The sequence below is a fragment of the Toxotes jaculatrix genome, chromosome 13 (genome assembly GCF_017976425.1).
Source record: "Toxotes jaculatrix isolate fToxJac2 chromosome 13, fToxJac2.pri, whole genome shotgun sequence".
Classification (NCBI taxonomy): domain Eukaryota; kingdom Metazoa; phylum Chordata; class Actinopteri; family Toxotidae; genus Toxotes; species Toxotes jaculatrix.
Genome location: NC_054406.1, coordinates 20,894,694 through 20,920,591, shown reverse-complemented (window position 1 = coordinate 20,920,591; position 25,898 = coordinate 20,894,694). Strand labels below are relative to the sequence as shown.

The 25,898-nt window shown below is 42.0% G+C and overlaps 1 protein-coding gene across 1 annotated transcript in view; it reads right to left on the bottom strand.

Moving 5' to 3' along the window:
* thsd7aa (thrombospondin, type I, domain containing 7Aa) overlaps window positions 1-25,898 on the bottom strand; it is a 107,236-nt gene that overhangs the window by 39,099 nt on the left and 42,239 nt on the right. Inside the window, exons 2-6 of the mRNA XM_041053389.1 lie at window positions 14,509-15,143; window positions 13,937-14,142; window positions 9,092-9,340; window positions 7,240-7,421; window positions 2,273-2,428 (exon numbers count right to left, since the gene is read on the bottom strand). Coding sequence (XP_040909323.1) covers window positions 2,273-2,428; window positions 7,240-7,421; window positions 9,092-9,340; window positions 13,937-14,142; window positions 14,509-15,143 — 1,428 coding nt within the window. The remainder of the gene's footprint in view (window positions 1-2,272; window positions 2,429-7,239; window positions 7,422-9,091; window positions 9,341-13,936; window positions 14,143-14,508; window positions 15,144-25,898) is intronic.

Below are 25,898 nucleotides of genomic sequence, written 5' to 3'. Positions count from 1 at the left end.
TGTAGTCACAGTTACAATTATTACTCAGCGGGGGTTAATTTAAAACCAAGTGATCACAATTAGATGGAAAAAAGTGTAAATTTCATATTGAGATTGTCAGAGTATTTATATCTACCATGAAGCCCTCCTTTTAAGAAGAGTGTCCTATTATGGCACAGCAGTTGTGCCAGTGGTCAGAGGAGACACCAGCCCCGACCCACGGTGAAAATCCCATTCAGCCCTGACCTGGTTAGAATAATCTAGTCTACAGTAATAAAATCCACTGAGACAGAGGCTGTGGCAAACAGCTGTTCCAGTTTTTAATCATGTTAAAGGTGTAACTGCTTGCTGCAGCACGTATTCACCTTTGTGGACTATAATCATCTGTTAATGACATGTTCTCATTTTACAGCTAACTGGTTAGTGTCAACATCATTGTGAAGCATCTGATTTATCCAAAAGCACTAACTGCAAACGATAAAGTGATCTGCTATGTCGCCATCTGTGATGTCGCGTGTTGCGATTGGTTGATCTTATCTCAGATGTAAACAGGATAAAACTGACTACTACGAAGAGATGCAAGCCACACAGAGATGAAAAATGACAGAAGAGAATCAAAATTTTAACAAAGTGGCACAAAGTGAGCCCACAGAGGAACAAAAGGACCACAGAGATGTGCAAGATGACTTCAAAGAACCCCAAAACGAGCACAGTGTCAACAACTAAGCAACCCCATAGAGACACAAAAAGTTAACAGAGTGACGCAAAACGATGTGTCATTTTCAATCATTTTGTACAGTCTGTCTTCCTCATAGATTGCATCAGACAGTGACAATGGTGGACGACAGGAGCTGTATCCTGGATACTATGTCCTCTCGTCATCATAATGACTTCATGTTCAAATCCCCATGAATTCGACCTGGCTGACTCTGCACTGAATTTCTTGGACCTTCTAGGGTTTGGAGCAGTCATCAAAACTTCTACGTTGTCAGACTTTTGAACATCAGTTACTGAGTAATGCTACAATACAAGGCTGGAGTTTAATTCATAAAAAATACTACAATTCTAATCTTCCAGCCACTCCAGCCGCGATGGTTTTGAAAAATTGAAATGAGATATTTCAGCCCTCACTGTTGCTAACTGCAGTCGCTGCATGCTGGTCAAACACTAGAGAGATATGCTTTCCTCTTCATATGGATCAGACAGTACAAACTAATGTTCAGCTGTAATCACAGCCTACTGATTCCCATGTTCCTTCATGTTGGAAGGATAAAAAGCTTTAAAGCCAGGAGGACCCGTTCTGACTCCATATCTCTGTGGATAATGAGAACCAGGGCGCACAAACATGAGGATGTGTGCGTGTGTCTCTGTGTGCGTGCACGCTCTCGCCTTCCACAATGCACAGTAGACGGGCCGCGAGAGCAGAAGTGGCTTAGCGAGCAAACGAGCGAGTGGGAGCGGATCCATCATTAAGATACATGGAGAAGACTTTCCAGCCATCCCTTTCATTTGAAGCACTTCATTAAAGCAGAGTCAACATGCATTAGTCATGGCGGACACCACTGTTCCATGGGATAATTAAGGTGCTGAGGCAGCGACTGTGTCAACCGCGCTGATGGGCTAGCACAACCTGCCAAAACAGCCGACAAATACGACGGGGAGATGATGATGCTTTTCCTCCCACTCAGAGTCTGGTGCCCTCCTCCGGTGTTCGCACAAGGCCAGGATTTAGGGCTCTGACACCCATACTCCCCCACCCCCCCATTCATTTCTATCACACTGTATGGCTTCTCTTAATTAACTGATGCTGCTATCATTGCTGCAGTTATTGTTGAGAACGTTATTACACATAGAAGTATCACTGTTATTATTATCATTGTAATATATAGTCTGACAGTGCTTAAATATAACAGTAAGCTGTTCCTGCTCTTTCTCTCTCTTTCCCACTCTCCCCCTTCTTTCTCCTCTCTCTTCCACTTCTCTCCCTTCAACCCAACCGGTCCATGAAGAATGCTGTCCACCATGAGTCCAGTTCTTCCTGGTTTTCGTTCTCCGCTGTTGCCAAGTGCTTGCTCATGGTGGGAACAGTGCCAATATTTTAGTACTTTAAAACAGACACAAAACAGATTGGTGACGTACAAAGGCCAAAAATCTCTCCCATGTACAAAAGACGGACACCACAAATTTTAGTTTATCACCTGAAGTACCCATATTTTAATGGTCTGCGATGCCCATAGAATCCATTGACTACTTGTAACCCAGTGGCATTGTAATTCTCAAAGCGAGCTCTTACCTTTCTTGGTTGTCTGGTCTTGACAGTTTTCATAGGTGCAGGGTCCCCAGGCGCTCCATGAAGAGACCTCACACTCCACAGGACAGCTAATGTGGCAGAGCTGGGTGGTGTTCGGGGGGATGCCCTGACACAGATCACTGTCCACTGGTCGCAGAGCTATGGAGACACAGGCAGGATCAATGGCACATTGTAGGTAAGATGATCTGATGAAAAAATTGGTTTTCAGCACAGCAAATTGTCAGAAGATGTTTTTTGTACATCCCCAGTATCTCTGCCTTTGGAATCCCATATCCCCTCAGAAACAAATCATTTCAGTTCAAATCAAAGCCAAATAAATGCAAACATACTACTCTTTCATTCTCAGCACCCCCTAAAAGCCCAAATCTTCCAAAATCTACACAACTTTGAAGCTTTTTTTTTTTTTTCCTCAGCACAGCACCAGGCTTCCATTTGGCCTGATTCTCTGTAGACCTCAGCTCCAAACCGCTGTAGGTGACTTTCTGCAAGGTCGTCAGACTGATGAATCATTCTCTCTGCGCCACAACAGGACTCAGCCTCATCCACATGCAAATTACCTTCGCTTGGCCAAAGGTGCGTCCTTTAATAGCGTTGCTTAAGTGTGTGTACATGTGGCACGCCCTTGAGTGCACATGTAAGTGCTAAAATGTGTTGTTATGTGCTCTTATATATCTTATATGTATATTTTTAGTCTAAATACATGTTATTATGTTTATATATGGAACAGCTTTTGGGACTGGGATTGGTACCTCTGGCTCTAGACTTGTGGTGTCACATGGTCCCGTATTTCCATTCTGAACCGTCATTACAACATTATTATTTTTCTGCTTTCTGCACCCAGCCTTCTGTTTCATGAATCATTTCTGTCGCAGCCCACTGTGGCTGGCACAGCTGTGTGAAGGGTCTAAGGGAATGTAATGTGACTGGCTGAGAAGACAGTGATTAATCGCTACATTACTCTGAATATTCCACTTCACCTTACCTTTAATGCCTCTTTGCACTGCTTCTATGTTAATAATGTGTTTGGGTAAGTTGCCATTGACCGTCTTTGCACTTAGCTGTTTAAGACTCCATCTTAATACCACTCTGTCATAATCTAAGGACTTTCAGGAATGAATTTTGACAAATTTACTCTACTAATTATCAATTGTGTATTCTCTAAAGACAGAAAATGGATTTGTGGTGATCCATCCCTGAAATGGTCCAAAATCCTCAATAAGCAGCTTAGAAAATCAAGGCAATAACAAGATACCTGTTAATTATTGCAGTGTAATTTCCAGTAAATCACAGAGTCACAAGCTCGCTAGCACTGGCTGAAAAACACCATATTAATCTAGCTAGCTATTACTTACCACTGGAAGGTAGTAAAGAGACAGCAAATATGCCACAATGCTAACAGCTGTTGAATTACGAGCATCAAAATGACATCTTGATGACTTTAATTCCAACATGCCCATGTATGATCACACTAACTGCAGAGTCAGACCTTTCTTCAAAACAACTTCTCACCCAGACGATCAATTAACATCTTTTGTAGGACAATAGCTTCTTTGTTCTCCTCCCACCTTGTCCAGTCTGAGCAGCTCTTCACAACCATAACAAAGGCTGATTAATGGAAATCTCCACTCACACTGACCTTGCTCAGGTAACTCGCCAGATGGTCTAGTCTTCCCTAAGCTGCGCTTCCAGCCGCCCAATAAGAAACCTCGGAGACCACCGCCCTGTACTGCCACATGCCAACTGCCATCAATAACCTTACTCCCAGTTCCTTTTCAGCTGAGGATTCAAGGCCTCACGGTGGCACAGCTGCTCCCCAAATGGTATCATATCGATTGGAACCAGTACAGGATTAAACAGCTGATGATGCACATACACCTGCTCACACTAAGAGTTTTACATAACTTTAAATCTTGTTGTCTTCAATAATAATAAAAAGCTCCCAATAATAATCATAGGCCATACTTCGTTTGAGAATGTTAAAAATAAACAGGGATGCTGAGGGCGGTGATCTTGGCGCGAGTGTGGCAGAATTTTAGTACTGAGTAAATCCTTCCCTCCTTGAGTAAATCAAATCAGGAATAAGCAGGGACGCTGGTAGCTCCCGTTAATCGGACTGGGAGTGATGTGTGCTCAGAGATATTACTACCAGACCATCCTGTCACAGTCACTGTGTGATAGGGTGGTCTGATCGTCCTTGAAAGCAAATGATAAAATTACATCAGCTTAATTGGGCTATGGATTCCCTCCACACGCTTGATGCATCACAATGAAACCACCCACCGCACGCTCTGATACAAGAAGTAGGAAGTGATACAGTTGCTGCGGTCTTGATACGCATATTCAAATATGAAGAAGAACTGAAGAAGCTGAGTGTTAGAGCCAGAGCTGAAAGGGGCTTTAGATGTAGTTCCTCTGTATCTGCTGACTCCAAAGGCACTCAGAGGCAAAGGCACTGATCATCCAACAGCTCTCATGAAATATACAGTAGCTGTTTGTTTTTTTTCCCCCTCAAGTTAGGATCTTAACAGTGTTCACTTCTTCTTCTTCTTCTTATGGATCTTGTGGCAATTTGAGGATGATTGTTGCATTAAGGTTCCATTAAGCATTGTTCTTTAGAGATAAATATGTCTGGGAGCATGTTTGTTTCAGTGACAGGTGTTTTAGCCTGTCAGCTGCAGAATCCTGTTTGTTTGTTTGTTTGTTTGTCATGATAACCCACGAGGGATCCTAAACTGGCTTCCCACCCAAGAGCAGTTAGGCTCCATGGTGAGAAGGAAACTTGAACAGTAAAGCAGTGTAAAATTAAGCAGAATTTTTGTTGGCATTTTAATGGAAGCATGCATAATTACTAAATCTCACAGTAGGAGGCCCTCAGTGACTTTTAAGTGTAGCTAAATACTAAATCCTGTATTTACCATAACTTTTCCTAATTTAAGAAGAAATGATTTAAAAAAAAAAAAAACCTTGACACTAACTATTAAAAAGGGCTATCATTGAACCTAATGTTGGTTTTTGTAGCATCATGTGACAGTAGTAGTGTTTTGTCTGGCAGTAGGGTTGTTGTGGCGGTGGGTGCCTGCTTTTCTACCTGTGCCATCAGCAGTGAAATGTCCAACAAATAAACAGTCTACTGTAAGACTGGAGTGAAGGAATTAGATGTAGCTGAGGCAGAAACAGTTGAAAGAGAGCAGCAGGGAAGTGTGCAAATGAATATGTGGGCTCTCATTTAGATTATGGTGGGTCCAAGTTAAGGGGTAGCTAAAATTATACATGACATTATAGTACAAAACCTCTCAGACAACAAAGACAGGTGCAGGGTGGAAAGGAGGAGGAGGATGTGGGGCTGGGCACATTCCCTAATCTCATTTTTCACACCCTTTCCACTTTTCTTTCTTCTCAGGTTTCTCTTTCTGCCACCGTCCTTTGTTAGTCACACCTAAAAGCCAAGTCTACTCACTTATAACCTGTCATAATACCTTCATTAATGTGTCCCATACAACACACTTTCCATAACAGTTACGGTGTTAGGCAGGGGCAGCTTGGCAGGAGATGCAGCCACTGTTTCCTATCTCGTCCTGACAATATATGTAAAAGGGGGAATGGTGGAAAGTGTGAGACTCACTGCTGTTAACAAAACTGGCAGCGTGGAATCTTGACAATGAAAGATGAAAGCGCGTGGTCGGTTTGTGAGCATCTGATCTGAATAATTTCTAACAGCAGATGCCAGTTCAGCCTCCCCAGCCAGATGGACTGAGACTTATTGTGTCAGTGCTGGATAAGCATGGGCATGCAACCAGGCAACTTCCAGCCTCTGTGCGCTCAGTAATGACACCAATTTACATGAAAGCTCATATTTCATCTGCTATCATCTCTGGGTGGCTTATGCACATGCATTCATATTCATATTTATATAGCTCAGTACCAGATTTAATGTGGTGGTGGAGGGGGGGGGCACTTTAATTCTCCTCTCTGGTTCACACATAGCTGGTAAAGAAGGGGGAGGATATCTGTGATGGTGTTCAAAGCTGCAACAGGACACATGACTTTAGTGTGTGTGTGTGTGTCTGTGTGTGTCTGTGTGTGTGTGTGAAACTCAAACATAAACATATGATTTAAAAGCTCATAAACAGCTTCTGTCTATTATTGTCATCTCACAGATGGGATGTGAGGCAGTTTATTGTAACCAGACTGTGTCAAGACATGTGCTGTTAAAAATGTGTAGTAATAGTAATTTATTCAGTAAACCCTCTTTGCTTTCTGTCGCCAAGATTTTCCTAATTGCTAAAACATATTTGTTGTGAATGTGTTGCTTATAAGGATGTTATTAGGAGACAGGGTTGTAATTTATTGATGTTTAAAAAAAAAACCATGTGATGCCAAATTGCATGCTGCATAGTACCACATCAAGCTGGTAAGAACCATATGTGGGTATGTGTGTGTGTTAGTTAAAAGGATAATTAATGGTCACCAGTTTCTCACCACTAATAACTACTATTACCACCATTAATAACACCACTGTAAATGATAATGGGCTCTTAAATGGGCTCTTTGTAAATTTGTCACAAAACTAAATGGCTGATTACTGATCCATAAAGTATCAAAAAACAATGCCTTAACATTTATAAAGCCAGCACCCAGTGAGTTTTAAGGCAGATACACAAGAAAATAAAGAGAAACTTCCTTTACTTTCTCTTTTGCTTGTTGTTTTCAGTATAGAAATCCATTATTTTCTTTAACACTGGCTTTAAGATATGATCAAACAAACTAAATGCAGGTAGAGATAATCATGCCAGATTAATTAGGCCTGGCCAGAAGTCTATTTACATATAAAACGATTCTGATAAAGTGAAATTTCAATTTGATAAATGGTGAATAAGAAACAGTGGATGAAATGCAGCTATAAAAGAGAACAACAGAGACAATACATGAAAGAAAGTTGGTAAAGTTACCTTCTTTGCTCCTGAGTGAGCTGAGGTTGGGTTGTGTTTCAGTGATGCTCTGGATGCAGTAGACCTCCCGAGTCTGAATCCCACCTCCGCATAACCCTGTCTGGTTTCCACGCCGACGGTCCTGTTGGCTCAGCAGCACATCCACCCTGCACTCAGTCCACTCTGTGGTCTTCCAGCTGTAACTGAGGACAAAGGTAGAAAAAAGAAGAGTTAGTCTGATACAGAGTATGAGCCCAATTTCTTTTGTTAAAAGAAAGAATCAGAATCAAGAAAAAGAAGTAGGGGGAAGGAGATCTATCACTTCTAGTTGTTGAGTTGGTGCCATACAGACTATTGACTATTGGTCTGCTGGTCTGGTCCAACCACAATTCTTATTGAGCAGGTGCATAATGTGAAGCTAATGCAGTCAGATCAGAGGTCGCTGGATATTAAGTTTCATTTCCTGTGACCCAGCCAAGCGTAGATTAAGTTCACCAACTCAATGGTTATGTTTGACATCTCAGGTGGCTCTTGGAGGTGGCTCTTCTAGAAGTGTGGACCTGGTCTGTGTTTTTTTTCCTCTTCTCCTGTGAACTAATCACTGAAAGTGCATCGCTGCTTCCGTTTAAAAACAACAACGCATTTGGACTTTGCAAATGGAACTGATGTACATGTTTATTTGAATACAGAGTGAGGAGGTGAGATCCAATCACGAGTAATCACTTGAGACGCATGTGAAGACGCATTTTAATACGAGGTGTGAATTGATGTACTTAGAGCTGTCCACTTGGAGACACCAGGTCTCAACAGGGCCTTCCATTGTTTTATTTCCAAAGTGATTATTATATATTATATAATAATAATATTTTAAATATAAAATATATATTCACATTTGAGCATTTACTGCAATCATTATACAGTTAAGTTAACGTGTATGCCTCTGAAAAAGATTGGATCATGGCAAATCAAGTGACAATAGCTCTTTTTATCATTGTTAGTTTTGTCATAGCTCACAGTGTGCTTGGCTTTTCGCAGCCGCTGAATAGCATCGTTTGTGCCTGAGTGAGCCACAGTAGCCAACATCTCTCCAGTATTGTTAGACAGACTTTTCATGTTCCTGTCTGTGTGTTACTTAGATCTCTGTTCACAATACACCTCGGGATTTGCAATTTAACCAGACTGTCCACTGAGGGCTCTCCAAGACTCGTTTTTTTTAAGCTGAAAAGAGGTTGTTAATTGCAGCAGCTATTCATAAACGGGTTTGTGTGTGGTTACTGAATTGACAGCAGTCTGCTTCAGCAATAAAGCATTGTGGTTTCCACCCTGAGGTCAGAAAATGTAAACCCTGCCTCCATTTCTGCTGATAATGGAATTCATTTGAGGTCGCCAAAGAAAGGCTCCATATTCATGAGCGAGGTCTCCCGGGCTCTTACAGAACTGCTGTGGGACAACAGGGCCCCTGGGACAGCATTGCATCTTGGAGCTTCAAGTTGCCCAGATGGGGACACTCAAAGAGAGCAGTTCAGCACAAAGGTCAGAACTGCTTCCTCTCTTCCTGCTGTCGGTCAAACAGAAGGCAGCAGGAGCTGATGGATATCGATTCACTGTTTTGTACTCGTTATAAAGAGTTAAAGAGAAACTAGGACTTCCAGATTCTACTCAGAAAACCTCATTAAAATGACCCCCCCCACCCTACCCCACCCACCCAATGCATGCTGGGTCATGCATTAAATGACCTGACGCACCAGATGGAAGGCAAACATCTGTACTGTGTCACCTCATCCAGATTAGGGAATGTGGCCTCTCTGGAGTGTGTGCAGTGCAGAAGGTGGAGCAGTACCAACTACATACAGTTGACTTGACCTGTACTTACACAATGCAGGGTGGCACTGCATCTCCCTGGGGGCTGCAGGGCTCCTTCTCCTCCAGCTCCGGGCAGTCGCTTCCTCCACCGATCGGGAACTGGCTGACTTTTCTGGTGCGCGTGCGTTCACCCTTGGGCCCGTTGGGGTCATAGCACTCCTTGGAGCAAGCTGACCATTCAGACCATTCAGTCACGTCACAGTCTCTGGTCATGACACAGGCCTGGAAGGTCACCGGCAATGTCTGCTGAGAGCACAGGCTGAAGAAGATAAAAAAAAACCAATGTAGTCACTGCTGGCTCTACAGTTCTCACAACTGTAATACTGTGAAGAGTTTACTTGTAGCACAGACAATCTGAGTCCCCGAGTTAATTTAACTAGATTCTGTTATCTGTTTGTACTAATCAATCAAACAGTGCCATGCCCATTTAAGTACGGAAAAGCTATATAAGTGTTAAAAAATGGATACATGAATAGTATGATTTACAATAAAGCTGTTCTCATTTATAGGTTTTACTGTTTCTGTTGTCAGGTGAATTAACAAGTAGCGACTGAAACATGGCCGATTAACATATGTGGCATTTTCAAGCTGCTGCTAAAACCCTGATTTTATAACCACAACATCGTCTGACAAAATCAGCGCACACATAAGCTGAAGATGACGGCTATGCTGTGATTTCAGCGATATTTCCCTGTAAAATGATCCGTCACAGGGAAAGATAGAAGTAGTTGGTAGTAGGTAGTTCATGTCAATGTCAGCTGCCACGCAGTCAGTTGAATGACACACAGAGCTAGGTGTGCCTGTGGAGGGAAAGCCTGACAATACTGGCGACTGTCTTCTATGGAAAGTAGCTAAGGTTTGTCACAAAAAGTCACTAGATTTATTGCTAGGTCAGCAACACTGCCTGTCAGTGCCCCTGTCTGGCAATAGGTTTGGGAAATGACATATAGGACGACTGCTGTGGACAGCAAACATGCCCATGAAACAGTAGATAAAGACAGAAAAAAGGAGAGCAACATTTGTTTTCCTCCGCATTCTCCGAGTACATTAATAAGAACCAAACGAAGCGACAGTAGTGAAAGGATTAGACAAAGGCTGCAGAAACACAGCTGTGCGTTCTACAGCTTTTCTTTGTCTGAGTCAGCCAATGTGATAAATGCGGTTTGAAAGTTTCTCATTACAAACCCAAACAATTTGTTATCCGTATTTTCAGCAGCAGCTTCACAGCACCATGACTTTGTTTGATGATGGGATTGCTGTGGAGTTGAAGACACTTGTTTCATGTTTGTGTGTGTGTGTGTGTGTGTGTGTGTGTGTGTGTGTGTGTGTGTGTGTGTGTGTGTGTGTGTGTGTGTGTGTGTGTGTGTGTGTGTGTGGGAGGCTGATTGGCCATTTGGGATAATGACACACTGCTTCTCTTTTCTCTTTTTCTTCTCTTTTAGTCTCAATAGTTCAATTTTTCCACAGTTTCCAGGAACTTTTGGAGACTTCCTGAAGCTTTGTGAACAAACAAACTCTGTCAGCTCTTTTAGGGGTTTTTTTTTGTTTTTTTTTTTTTATCAGCATCCTCCTGCAGCCATTCACAGGCTTTTCTTTTACCCTTCTATGATAAAGAGGCAGAGCAGCTGTGTCTAGACATGATTGTGGCAATGTGAAGCTTTACAGATACAAAATGTAAGAGTTTGGACTTTGATGTAACACTGACTCCAATTTCCCCTCCAACTATTCACCTCTAACTGCTGCTGTCATCATACCCACTCTGGCATTTTCACTTGAAACACTGAGCCGAAAGCTGCTCTGAAAGTGAACATTAAAGAAGACCTCAAATTTACAGCCTGATGTAGTGGATCATAGAGGCCATAAAATTATTACATCCCATAATGTGCAATGGGCAGAACAAACATTATTCAGTGGGACCATAAATATATACTCAGTTCCAACAAATCCTCCACTAACGCTCCAGTTGACTGTGTAGCAGTTGGTTTGTGATATTTACATTTAGGAATATGAGAATATACAGTGGCCTCAGAAAGTATTCAGACTCCCTTCACTGTTTGCACACTTTACTATGTTGTAGTTTAAATTTTTAATGGAGAAAATGCCATTTTGGCCCAGCAGTCTACTCTCAATACCCCATAATGACAAAGAGGGAAAAAAAAGGGTTTTTAGACATGTTTGTAAAGTTGTTCAAAATTAAAGATGGACCATTCAGACCATTTGCTGTCTGCTCAGGTGCATCCTGTTTGCTTTAATTGTCCTTGAGATGTTTCTAGAACTGGATTGAGGCGCACCTGTGGCAAATTAAACTGATTGAGGCAAAGATCAGGACAAGCTCTGAGTGTTACCAGGAGCTCAGTGGCCTCAGGAATTGTGAAGTTTGGAAAAATCATGACTCTTTCTAGAGTTGGCTGTCCAGCCAAACTGATTAACCAGGCAGGAAGGGTCTTGGTCGGGGAGGTGACCAAAACCCAACAGTTACTCAAACAGAACTTCAGAAGTCCTCTGCAGAAATGCAAAGCCTGCAGAAATCAGTCAGACCTGTATGGTAGAGTGGATGAACAGAAGCTACTATGAATAAAAGGCACATGACAGCCTGCTCAGAGTTTGTCAGGTGACATTTAAAGGACTCTGAGCATGAGGAAGAAAAGTCTCTGGTCTGATGAGACAAAAATTGAATCTCTGGACAGTAAAGATTGTGGTGGCAGCATCGTACTATGGAGGGCTTCTCAGTGAAGGGGACAGGGAGACTGGTCAGACTTGAGGGAAGGATAAGTGCAGTCAAATACAGAGAAGACCACGAAGAAAACCTGCTTCAAAACACATCTGACCTGAGACTGGGACAACAGTTCACCTTTCAGCATGGCACTGACCTGAAGAAGACAGTCAAGACAATGCCAGAGTGACTTCAGGACAGGACCTGACTTAGACCCCATTGAGAGAGTTAATAGTTAATTCAGTCTAACAAATCGTTTGATCAATAGCTCCCCAGCTGTTCAGTCCAGTCATGGTTTATGCAACGCTATAACCATGCCACATTACCTCTGCCTTTGCTGTTCATAGACAGAAGTCAGAAGCTGAGTAGGAATATGTGCCTTTCTTGTAATTAATATTCCTAAGTGGATATTAATCCAAGTGTGTATCATGCAAATATAATATTCTGCTTGAACACCCCGATATGAAGAGTAGCATTTGCTTGAAGTTGGAATGATTTATGAATTCTGACCTTCTCCCAGGCATTAAAAGCAAATGTATCACAAGAGCCTTGATCGTCTCAGAAAGTAATGGACACTGCTCAGTGGCCTCTATTAGAGCTGAGCAAGAGCAGAAAGACAGAATGAGGCCATTCATCCCCTACAAAGAACATGGCTCTTAGACACCTCGTGGACATTGACCTCACTGGATAAGATACTGCACATCTTTGGATGGATCTCACAGTGGAGCTTCGAAGAACGCGTTCCATCGTTACTGAGCTGGGAGAAGCTGTATGGACACAGAGGAAGTGGAATAGACCAGATAATGTGGAACGCTCTCTAATTGAAACTGACAGCAATTTTCTCCCCAACCTTTGGCATTATTACCGAGGCCATGCACTGTGGCATTGTAAGATTATTTATGGATGTCATTGAGAAGTCAGTATCATTTGATAACAATGAAAGAATCGCAACAGTCCACTAATTAAACTCCAGCCCTCATGTAGGATTTTGGATTATCCCAATTTAGCTCTAAGTAAATATTAGATTCAAGATAGGAGACTGAGATGAAACTGAAGGCATACAGGGTTTCACAACACATACAGAATGACTGAGCGTTATGAGCTCTGACACTCGAAAACCAGTGAGTGCCATAAGACGGTGAATTCAGTAGGAACATGCAGAGCTCTGACAGTGCACAACAAACAAGCCACTTTTGTTTAATCAAATGATTTTTTTTCTATGAATTCTTGACAGGGATGTTTAGTGACAAAAAAATCTCAAAATCTTTCTTCCTCCAGTATCTGTGATGGCAGCTAGGGTGTGGGTTAGAGTTTTTGTTTGCTGGGGAACATTTTCTGTGCAGTACAGTGTACAGGCAGTGTCTAGTACAGTGCTGTCGAGAAATGACAGGAGAGCGAGAGAGTGGGAGAATGGGATGAAACAAAGGTCCCTAGCCACGCAGTCATTACAGTTTAGAAAATAGTGAATATTTATCTGCATGTCTGTGACAGAAGGCTAATTCCAGTCTCCTGCATGAAATCCAGCACCCTGACCACCACATATTTACTTTCTGACAGTGGAAAAAAAAAAAAGAGGGTCACTTTGTACATTGGCACTAAACATTGGCACTGGATGTAAATGTTGAGGTGTGGAACTGTCCAATATGAACATAATTCCTGGGGATAGTATGCTTTTAACAAACTAGGTCATGCAACACTCAAATCTGGGCCCATCGAGGTAATCGATGCTACGCACCTGTTCACGAGTCCTTAATACTTTTGTTGTTGTGTTTGATGAATATCATGGTCATTCATCATTAGTGTAAGATCATGAATGGATACCCAAAAGGCTTTAAATGCAAAGGGGCTTTTGCAAAGTATATTGCATTTGCAAATGTTATAATATGTTATAATAGGAAGGTCAAAGCAACTAAACAAACTATGTCAATAACTTCAAATTAAAACAGTGGAATTTAATGTTGTACATTCGTCACTGTCATCCTGTGGATTTTCCTGCCTTCTGTGCAATGTTTGTAATGACCTATGCATCATGAAAATAGAGCATCAGTCAAATAGAGCATCAGTCATTTCACCAAGCGCAACCATGGGCATGGCTGAGGCTGTGGGGTCACACATGAGGAAAAGTTTTTCAGTCCGTCTTACCTGAGAGCTTCAACATTCCCATTCTTGTGGACACACGAGACTTCTCTGGTCTGGTAGCCGACCTGCAGGTCCCAGAACTTTCCTCCTGGGCGGTTCTGACGGTTCCTGTTCCTCTTCTTCTTGATGAGTTCTCTCGTCTCAGGATCCTTTGACTTGCCCCTTTCCCTTAACCTGTCTCGGGCTTTCTCTCTCATTTTCTCTCTTTTCTCCTTGTTTTTGGCCTTTTTCTGGCGTTTGGGCCTGTCTGCCTGCCGGTTTGGCCTGTCTGGTTTCCTGTTTGCCCTACTCAGTTTTCTGTTCGGTCTGGAAGGTTTGTCACCGTCTCTTGACAGTTTATTACCCTCTTTGGACCATTTGTCTCCTTCTTTGTGCTGTTTGTCACCCTCTCTGGTCTGCTTGTCCCCTCCTTTTGACTGTTTGTCGCCCTCATCAGACTGTTTGACACCCTCTCTGGACTGCTTGTCACCCCCTCTGGATAGTTTTTCGCTCTCTCTGGACTGTTTGTCACCCTCTTTGGAAAGTTTATCACTTTCCCTGGATGGTCTGTCACTCTCTCTGGGTGGTTTGATGGCTTGTCTGGCTTGCCTTGGCAGCGGGACAGAGCAGGGCCCCCAAGGTCCCACCCTGAGGCTGAAGAGGCTCTCCTCTCCCTCACAGGGCCCTGGCTGGCATGTCTGAAACTCAGTCAGGTTTGGACAGACTGCCCCGCCAAACAGTGGTGGCGCCAGAATGACACGGATCCGATTCTGTAAGCCCATTCCACAAGTTTTTGAACAGGGAGTCCACAGGTTGAACTCTGAGACCACACAGTCCCGAGGACAGGGGATAAGACAGGCCTGCTCTAGGCGTGGTTTAGGCTCAAAGTATTCACAGATTGCGTCCTCTGCGGGCTCACCATTCGCTTTCTGGACACAGCCCACCTCACGGGTCTGGATGCCCTCCTCACCCCGGGTGCACACAGCAGGGCGCTGCACCCCTGCACTGCGCATCGATACTGGAACGCACTGGTTCCAGGCACCCAGCTGCCAGTCGTACAGATCTTTGTGCCAGTCGCACACTCTGAAGCAGCTCTGCTGGTTGTCCGGACGTTCCGTCTGATTGCAGTTTGTGTGCAGGGTGGTCCAGCCTTCAGAATGGGCGCACCATACCGCCCTGCTCTGGCTCCCTCCAGGACCACACTCACTGCCCATACAACGACCCCACGGACCTGTAAAAAGTCAGAAAGCAGAGCCGTCAGGGACTACATACTACATACAAAGAAGTTTAAAGATGCAAAAAAACACAGGCAGAAGCAAACCCCCCCCAGCTTAGTCATCTTATCTCCGAGAGAGCTGCAAATGCTTTGACCTACAGTAGATACCAGAGTCACGCATGCAGTTTTTCTGTGCTGTGAGGGAGCAAACCAACATCTAAGGTGCACTCGCTTTCAGTTTTACCGCCATCTGGATAAAATTTGACTGCTGGTGTGCCTTATCCTGGAGGACTTTGTTGTAACCACATCCCTATGTTCAGCAATTATTTTGGTGAATGCATTGTTATCATAACCAGTAGTCTACGACAGTACGACCCAGGCTCTGATAGACCTGAATGGTTCTTTAACAGCTATTGTTCACGGCTCTTGAGTGGAGCAGCTGCTCTGGTAGAACTTTCCAGTGGTCATAAGTAGGAAATGCACAACTCCCTGTGCAAATGCAACTGTATGAACTCTCTGAATGGAAGGCCATGGCCATACTAAACCAGTTAATTTTGAAAATGAATATTTTTCTCAGTTTTAGTTTTCCATCAAAAAGGCAGTTGAGAATAGATAAATATAAAATGTGTGTTTTCAAAATGTCTCATGGCCAGCCTTTCACAAACCATTGCCATGGAGTGTCATTGAGTCACAGTCATTATATCAGCTGAACAAACACTACTGCTTTTCATCGTTGAGTATTTGAAACCTAAGTGCTTCCAAGTGCAATAATAATGTTCTGACAAATACACACTTACTGTTAAATCACTCTTTCAATACTGTGATTGCACTTCCACTGGATTTATGAGAATGCAATTATAGGTCCAAGTAAACATCGACTTGCAGCACAAAACCCCTGTTAGGAGCGCAGCAGATGCAGAGCCAGAGCAGCTGAAGACTCAATCAATACAGGAGCAACATAAAAATTAGCTGATGTGAGGAATGGTGCAGCCTTGAAAATCATTAGCCCTGTACGGTGTTACAATGCTGGGAACCTTTGCAGGTCCAGACATGGAAAAATATTCAATTTAACAGGAAATTTAAAGCTGTTTTTTTTTTTGTTTGTTTACACTTGTGTTTGTGTATACCAAATGTCTGTGTACGCATCTTAAAAACTGTGAATATATATATATATATAAATGTAAAGTGGCAGAAGCTTTGGGATTAATTATTTTCTATAGTTTGTATCTATAGTTTGAATAAGTATGTTGTGATATTTACATAAGCTTTGCTTTCCTATAATCACAAAATAATTACAAGAAAGCAAAGCTTGTTATCCTAAGATAAAGAAATAATTATTCCGCAGTCCCAGAAAACAAAAAAGAAATACATTAAAAAAGAAAGAAAAAAGGAGCAACAAAATTAAATCAAATATTTAAAGCTACACAAAGAAACCTTTGGTGTTTCCTGCCTCTAACATAGATGAATATGGAGAATGAGAGAGTGTCTTCAGGCTGCCTGTTGTTTGCAAGGGAAACCCTGGCTGATCAGTGGCATCTCAAAGCAGAACTGGGTCATTTCTTCCCATCAGCAGCAACGGGGCCCTGCAGTGAAAACACCATGGGCACTGGTGACCTGACTCCAGGGTCTCATGCTGCAGTATCTAAGACCCAAGAAGCGAAAGCTGATGCCAAAACTACAGTTAATGCCAGTTCCGAATATCCTTTGTTTTTACTTTTAGTTATTGGCCAAAAAAGTACAAAAACAACAAAAACTGTAATTTCTGAACTGGACTTTCACCCACATAGAAATATATAGAAGTGTAGTATTTGAAAATTCAAATCATTAAAACAATTAATCTCTTAAACTTTAAAGTTTTGTGCTGATGCATGGAGTAGATGTTGACATATGTTACTAGATAAGTGAAAACTTATGCCTGTGATAATCTGAAGGATGCCAGAGTCATCATCATTTATTCTTTGGGGGCCTTCACTATGTGCTCTAAATTCCATGTCTCCAACAGCTGTCAGGGTATTTGGCTCAAAATCTAAAGCGTCAGCCTCATGGTGGCACTGGAGTCCGAGGATGACCAAAGTCATTAGGATGTATCATCTGGGGAACATGAACGTCTGTAAAAACTTTCCTGGAAATCTACTGACTGAATCCATTGAAAGTGGTGGACTCACCAAACCAAACCCCCACTACTGGCCTTAAAATAATTTAATGAATTTCATCAAAATCACAGTTATAATGCAAATTTGTGTTGAGTGGGGTAGTTTACCATGCTGTCTGCATAAAACCCCAACTGAGCTCACCCATGGAAGTGCTGTCTACTGCTGGGTAATAAATCAGAGGCTACATTAAACAGTGCGTTATGGTTTCAGTCAATAAAGCTGAGAAATAGCAATGAAAATGTCAACAGAAGAACCAAGAGGCTAAATTAGCATACAGCTGCAGGAGGAAGGTCTGGATCAATACAAATCAATAGAAGGTGCAAGAAACTGCCCCAGACACAAGAGACAGCTGTAGTCACAGATCTGGCATCTCTCACTGGCTGCCATTACCCTGTTTGGCTGGAAATGAGGAAATACACTCCTCATTTAACGTAGCATTTAATGTAGAGCATGCAGTGTCAGTGATGAGATGGAGGGGTCAGCGATGAAAAGCAATGCTAAATTGATTTTGTAATTAAGAGCATAGACAAAGGGCTACATGCTGCAAGGCTAAGCAGCCATCTGGGCTGGGGTTTTCATCCATATCCAGATCTCTGAAAAGCCCGGCATGTTTATAGCCATAAAGGATTAGCTCCCTGGCAGGCGGTATTGTCTCAGCTCCATGCAGGTGTTCGCTACAATTTATGAACATGCCACTGAATGACACAGTTATCTCCGAGCCCACGGTGAGCGTAGGAAGTAAAGGAGGGCGCTTGTACTCACGCTGGCCTACATCACCTATTACCCACTGACAGGAGCCAAGAGGCATCGAGGGCACTGTGCCAGCGAGGCTGAAACTCCAGGGGGGATGTCACACATCTAATCACACCCTGCCTCCATCCTTGTACTAAAAACACCCATCACTAATCCTACTATTACACCACGGAAAGTAGTAGATTTTATATATAGTATGATATTTTTTAAATAGGTTTCACAAAACATAACTCTGTCATGGAAACTGTTGTGTTTCAGTAATCAATTATTCATGACACAATACTCATTGAAAAAGTCATGACATTACTTTCCTAATTACTCAGTAGCACTGTAATTAGTTACATTAGACACTACATTACTTGTGTTATTCAGCCCAGCTTTGTCCTTTGAACCACATCTAAGCCTCCACCTCCACACAGTGCACTGTATATTCTGTATATTCTGTATATATAACACTAAGCACATGTAAAAATAGAAGATGAGACATTAGCTTTTAAGAAGCACTCATCCCACATTTTGAAAGTGTTTACTAACCATTAAACAGTTAGTCTAACATTAGCCCCTTTGACTACTTGCAGTGCTCCAGTAGCTGGGGGATTCACACTCCCTCCAGCTCTGAACACATCCAGGTGACTGACTAAGTCTTGGTCAATTCTTAGTCACTAAGACAACCACTGCTGCAAGTTACACTGAAATAAAATCTATATGAATTCAATAGACTCATCTAATTATAAAGGAACTATACACTCAATGTATCTGGTTTTATTTGTTAACGAACCACTGTACACGTAACACAATAGAAATAGCTAATTTAGGCTGTTTAAGCTACATGATGTTGCTGCAAGGCCAGCAGTGGGGGGTAACCATCCTGGAACAATGTATGTTATACTCCCAGGAGGCTTTTCTGTTTTTCTCTGCAGTGGGTTTGTTGCAAATTCATCATTATTGCCTTGGGGAAAAAAACTGCAATTTTAAGTGAATGCTTGTGCAAACTAACCTATGACCTTAATTAAAAAAAAAAAAAAAAAATCTATGATGACTAATTAAATCTCTGCAAAAAATAACCTAGACAGTGGGCCACAAAAAATAAATACATTTATCATTTTTTAAAAAATTTCCATGACAATAAATTGGCACACAGAAGCAAGTTCCCCATCAATATTTTTTTGTTTTCATCAGTATAATATGAACATGATTTTAAACTCCAAATAACAAGCAGTGTTCTCCAGGAAGATGAAAAGGATGGGATCAAAACAAAACAAAAAAAAAGACGAGCTGAAGCTTGCTAAAAAGTGAATGGAAATCTGGATGTTAACATACAGCAGTTGGGGAGGGGGCTGATTTGACCAGTGAGAAGAAAGAAGAAGAACATGCCTCTGCCTGGCCTATAATTGGCCTTGTACCCACACTCCACTGGTCCTATGATCCTCAGCCCCAAGGCTCTGCTGTGAGCATCTATCACTAGATTTATTTCTCTCCTCCCCACATCAGCACCATTAAAGTGATGGTGGCCTCTGCTGAGACCACTGGTACAGTATAATGTACAGTGGCTACAGGCACACTCACAGCAGTGCACTTTTCTGTTGCTGTTCCTCAGGTTAAACAGTTGACCCCTCACTAAGCGGCTCCCCCATAGTTGCTGTTGTTACGCCTATCAAACTATCCATTCTAGAGGAGAATGGAAGTCATAGCACTCAGGTATTTGTTTCTTTAGTAGATTTTTTAAACAATGGGCCGTTGATTTCAGAAACAGAACAAAAGCAGCTTCTCATTTCTAGCCACCAACCCTGAAATGACAGCTGTCACTGGCAGGTTTTATCAGCTGTATGGCTGCATGGCTAATGGCTTAGTTAGTCCTAACATAGCATGCTAACAGACTAACACTGTCCATCAGGCAAAAACTTCATCACCAGTCGATCGAAGACATGGATTTGAAAGAACAGCATCGTTCTTGTGTTGCAGCGTGAGAGTTATTGTTTGTATTTTCAAACTGTCACATTTTATGTGAGCAAAGCCTTATTCGTAGATTGAGTTATTTGTTGGTCAGACGAATACAAACGAAGAAGGTCAGTCGTAGAAGGAAGCACATAATGTGTTTACAGCTGCTTCTTTAATATCCACTACTCAGAGATAAGTCTCCTAAACAGCCATAGGGGAGGAGAAAAAAAGCTTTTTTCTTGTTGTTTCTCAACAGGCTTCTGTCCTCTGTAGCTTGCCAGCACAAGAAAATTGAGATCTGTGTGAAATGATTTCAATCCCCCACCCCTCCACCCCAATAATGGGATTGCTCTTTTTGGACACCCCCTGCCCTGCAACCCCCCAGACCTCCCACCTGGTTTCCCTCCCACTTTTCCTACGGTGCCAAACAGAAGATTGGCATTGGCATTTACAGGGATAATGGAAACCAGTGTGACATGCGCATCCCACCAGTGGCTTTGGGATAGAAAGGCGAGAGAAATGAGAGCAGCAGCAGGCAGTCAATCTGTATTCATACAGATATTTATCGTGGACACATGTCTATGATAAAGAGACAGTGAAAAGGTCAGGAATTTACCATTAACTACTGGATGCCCTCACGCAGAGACAATATTTTCATAACAAAGAGAAATAAAGAATTCCTATTCCAGCTGTAAATCCATAGTAACCGGCCTACTGCAAAGATAAACAGCCAGCAAATCAATGAAGCCCTTCTTTTATGTTTTCACATTTTCTGGTACCCTGCTCTGAAAATTGGTTTTATTTACCTACAGTGTTCATCCAATAGAGCTCTTGACCCACTAACCTGCTTTTGGATCACACATGTAAACAACCTCATTCTGCTACCATCAACTACACTGCATGAGGTTGTTTTTGTATAATTCTTATTGTTTTCAGTTTAGATCATTATAAAAAAAAATCATTATTCAGTGAAGTATTATTAAACAATCCCAACTGTCCCACATTTTGTTTGAAGTTAGCCAAAACGTGCTATAGATTAGATATTGAGAGATTAGAGCCTCTCAAGATAATCTTAATCATTATAGAGTATACTGAATGCTGAGAAGCTGGAGTAGCCAACACAACAAATCTGATGGGAAGCATATGGAATGAAGGCTAATATAAAAGTACCCAGAACAGCCAATGCTACCTGAAGGCAGAGTACAGTCTTAAGATTTTGCAACTTAACAAAACTGTGACCTAAAAATGATTCGGTGACTCAGACACCACGGGGACAATAAAGGCAGATTTCACCACATTAGAGCTGCCAAGCCCCACAGGCTCAGGGGAAAGAAATCTGTTACTGATATCACTGCAGACAAACTCACTCATCATCCCTCTGCTGCTTCTCTGCCTCTGTTATTCATCTTCGTTCTCTCTGTCACTCTCGTGCATTCAGCAGATCTCTGTTGGTGCAGCTGTAACTTTCTTGCAGTTTCATTTTGTTGATTTCATCATTGTCAGATTTTTTTTTTTTTGCTCGTCAGTCCATCGTGTGTTGTGCATCGTCTTACACACTGCTGATCGGTTTTTGATGAAACAGAGTGAAATGATGCATCTGAGAGTTGGTCAGGGTTTAGGGTTACTTTGACCAGCTGTCAGAGATATGGAATATACCAAAAGTTAGAATGATGTATTGCGTGTGCTGCCGTACTAGTAAAACATGTATCTTTCCTTTTTTTTTTTCAGAAAGATGGATTAAACACAAATCCTCAGGAAAAGTGGCTAGACTGGAACAGGCATAAATACTTCAGTGTAAGGCACAAAGAGCATCTCTGCTCCAGCCTCCTGCTTCCAGCCATGACAACTTCAGATGAATGGAGAATAGTGTGAGTATAAACAGTGATCTGATTGAAGGACCTTAAGGCAGCAGCCCATAAGTCAAAGTTAGCCTAAGTAAAAGGGTGGCATTTATGACAGAAGCAATGACATTTGTTTGTCAAAATGGGTTTTCCATTCACGCCTGCTCTCCTCCACCAGGCCATGGTGGTAAGACACAATTTTACTCTTCATCACCCAAGGGAAATTGTAGAAGAGGAATTTAACCCTTCCGCTGTAGCTTCAGTCTGTCAGAGAGGATAAGAAACTTCAAAAAGCATCTGAAAGTACAAGTAAAAATGTAACTAATGTAAAATTTATCCGCGTTATTGTAGACATGGCCTCACTTCTGGGGAGCAATGTTTCATATCATCGTATTTCACAACAACTCGCTGTCTGTCGGCTCCAATCTTCCCTGTGTTTGTTTCAGGCTGAACCGCTTTCAGATTGGCTATATTTCGACTCTGGCTGAGTCTTTGATCTGCAGGCAGCACCATCAAAAGAAGAGCCGTGAGTGTGTGGAAATGACTGGACAGTGGTCTGTGTTTGTCCTGAGGTCACCAAAGACCACCCACTGCCCTGATGGAAGGTACAGCATGGAAACATAGCATCTACGAGATTACACATCCAAACACAGCTGCGCAATGTGACTGAATTTGTAAGGCCCACATTTCACATGGCGAGGGCTTCAGGAAGCATTTGCGGTCCACACTAATACAAAAACAAAACAAGGTGTTTAGACAATGTTTAATTTGTAAGCTAAGAGCATAGTGAGAATAATAACACACCTAATATTTGCCTGGTTTATTAGACAAAGGTATGTAGAAGCACCAGAGGCTCAGACAAACCAGCATTCATGCATCTTTCATAAGGCTTGTCAGAATTGCGAAGCCATCCCTTTCAGGAAGGGACATTACACGGCTCATTTGGGGTGTCGTGCTGCTACATGGAAAACAGCTTCACTACACCAGCACAGAGCAGACTGTGCTGCTTGTTAAATGTAGTGTTTGGCTCTGGATATTGTAATGCAGACCTGAAGCAAAACATGAACAGATGGTACTAACTTGTGTTCTTTTTTGTGTGCGTGTGTGTGTGTGTGTGTGTTTTTTTTTTTCCCAGGTCAGAATTTCAAGGCACTTTCATGACTAGCAGCCATCTCTTTTTATATTTTGGAAATTCTTGTAAATTCATCCATATGGATCGAGTAGCTGCTGAAGCCACTTGAATTTCATGTGCAGAAATTCAAGCAGGTGTTCAGAATTAAATTCATAATTTTTCTCAGGATGGACAAACCTCCATCATGTCACAGTTGCTGGTTTAACAGTTTTAGGACAGGGTCTGCATGTAATGTAACGCAACACTTCTCATGAAAAAGTCCATTTACAGAAAGATCTTCACACATAAAAATGTCTGTATGGCCAAAGGCCAACAATCTGTCTTTAAAGATAGTTACAAGTTGCATTTCTATAGCCATATTAGCGTATTAGCTCTAGGGATTGGCAGTGTTGGTCAGTCAGTCACAGTCCTTTGGTTCAGACTGAAATAAGCTATTGGATGGGTATATATATATATTGTTTTGTGCTAATGCCAATTTGCAGGTCAAAAAATATTACTAACAAACTTAATTAAAATGGGAAACAGACTGTGAGGCACAGCTCCCCAGGATGGGAGGGAGGTTTGCAAGGGCTTAGGGAGGGACGCTAGTAAAACAAATAAGTTTAACCTAAAATACAGTCTTTTCCAAACCTTAACCAAAGTGCTGTTGGTCTTGGCATTTGGTTTGTTTTCATTTAACCATTTAAAATCTTCCATATTTCTCTGCACCGACGCTGCAAATGTATTTGGACAAACCTATATTTCTTCCCCTATAAATGTAGAAGTCGTTGGAGCTCTTAGAAGTAGCTGCCCCCTGCTACTATGCTCATTTTCACCTCTTCATACCAAGGTTATATTTTTCTTTGGCTTACTCTGGCATTTGAAAATGTCATGGTTAAAAATGAATAATAACACAGGAGGAAGAAGGAGTGAGAAAGCGTCAGCTGTGGGGGTAATTAGGTTTCCAAACACGTTAAGGCAGGGAGCAGGTATTTGACAACATGAAAAGGACTGATACTGAGGATTAAGTTGAAACACAAACAAGATCATTCTGACTATACTCTCAATTTAAATCAGAAGAAAACATCAATATAAAGACCATTTCAACCTGAGTGGAAATCTAGCTTTTAGGCAATCAAGGAGGAAAAGCTATCTTGGCATAGATCCCAAAATAATTAGCTGAAGCTCTTAATGCTAGCATAGGATTGGAGCAATCGTCTAATTGGATAGATGTAGCTTAGGTCCCCCACACTGATAAACATAAGTTTTCTTGGAGGTTTCTGTAAATGTCAGTAAAGGGCAAATCATTTTGCTGCTAATAAAACACCTACAACCAGCTATAGGGGCACAGCTGTAGTGTCACTAACTAAAGTCAGACTCAGCGCCTAATGAACGTACGCCTCTAAAAATATACTGCTACCGTTTCTGTCTTTTCTTCTCTTGGTGAAGTGTTGTTGTTCTCCTAAACTATCCACACAGGTCAGCCATGTATTGTTTAAACCAGATTTTATTATCTGTGTGCATGATAGCCACTCCATGTATTCCGCATTCACATTGCTTGTGTCACCTAAAGAATATTTGGGAGCAAAGTTCTTCATCAAAGTTGCTGATGTTACGTTTTAGTAAAAGAAAAAAAAAATGTGCTGAAAAATTCTGCCTTTAAAGGTTCTTGCTTCTGAAATTACAGGATACAAGCTGCATCTCTTAGCTTTGAACCCAGTGTGGCTAAAAAATGCAAGGATTCATTGACTATTTGGCCATGATTTGCCATAAATATTGATTTTGATTCTCCAGGTACACATAAAGCACACATGCAAGTATGGTAACAAAGCACAGACGTGTGCACGTGCTGTGCCTGCATATGTGCCTGTGTGTGAATCAGTGGAGATTGATTTGTGAGGAACCGCAGCCAAAGAAAAGAGAAACATCCTCCACACTGCCATGTGCAAATATTTGAAAGAGCCTCGAGGACCATGACAGAACAGAGAGACAACCAATGCACAGCAGTATCATGCAGATGTCTCATAAAAAGAAAAAAAAAAGCATGAAAAAGTTATGTGGTGACGTATGTCTGCAGGCCTCCTGTGAATAATCCGAATGGTTTTCACATGGAGATTATGATGATACAGAAAACTTTGTCTTTGCAGGTGTGACTTAGGTTAAGGTTAATGTTAGGGTTGTGTGTGTGTGTGTCTGTGCATGCATGTATGGGATTTGGGTGAGATTTGGGTGACCTATAGATGAGCTCTGATTGTAATCTCTCAGACTTCTCTCACTTGTGTCACTGCCATTGCAGACATCATATGTCTGATGTGGACGTGTGCTGAGGACGAGTGCTGAGGACGAGTGCTGACGTGCTGAGAAAAAGCCTGGTTGACCTGAGGAGAGGAGCAGGAGGCAGCGTGTTTGCCAACTCACTGCGACTCATCAGTATGCTACCTATGTAGTCAACAAAAAAAAAACGAAACAAAATAAAACATCAGAGCAGGGTGGCGTATATTCAGAGACACAGAAGTCTGTTTCATCTAAGTGCACTGCTCAGGCAGAAAACAGATGCTAGTTATCTGACTAAATATGTCAGAGTTACTGGGGAGAGATAAGAGCACATTTATCTCAAGTGTTTTCAAAAGGATTAATTACACACTGCCACCCACTCACAGCACTGCCAGCCACACCAGAAAACACACATACACCACTGTTATGATTACTACTTGATATTCATACAGCAAACTATCAAATATACAACCACTGCATGCAGGCAGTGTTAAAGACTGGATTACTTGCCAGACTTTTTCTTTTTTTTTTTTCCTCATAGAGATGGGGTGGTCTGCAGATGGAAAGCCTTTCCATGCCACGTTAGCCGTGCAGCTGCTGCTGCTACATTACCATTCATGAAACAGGTACCAAACACCTGCCCTGTTCTCTTTCACTAAATGTTTTAACCAGAATTGATCTGCAGCAGAGGTTTTTAGCA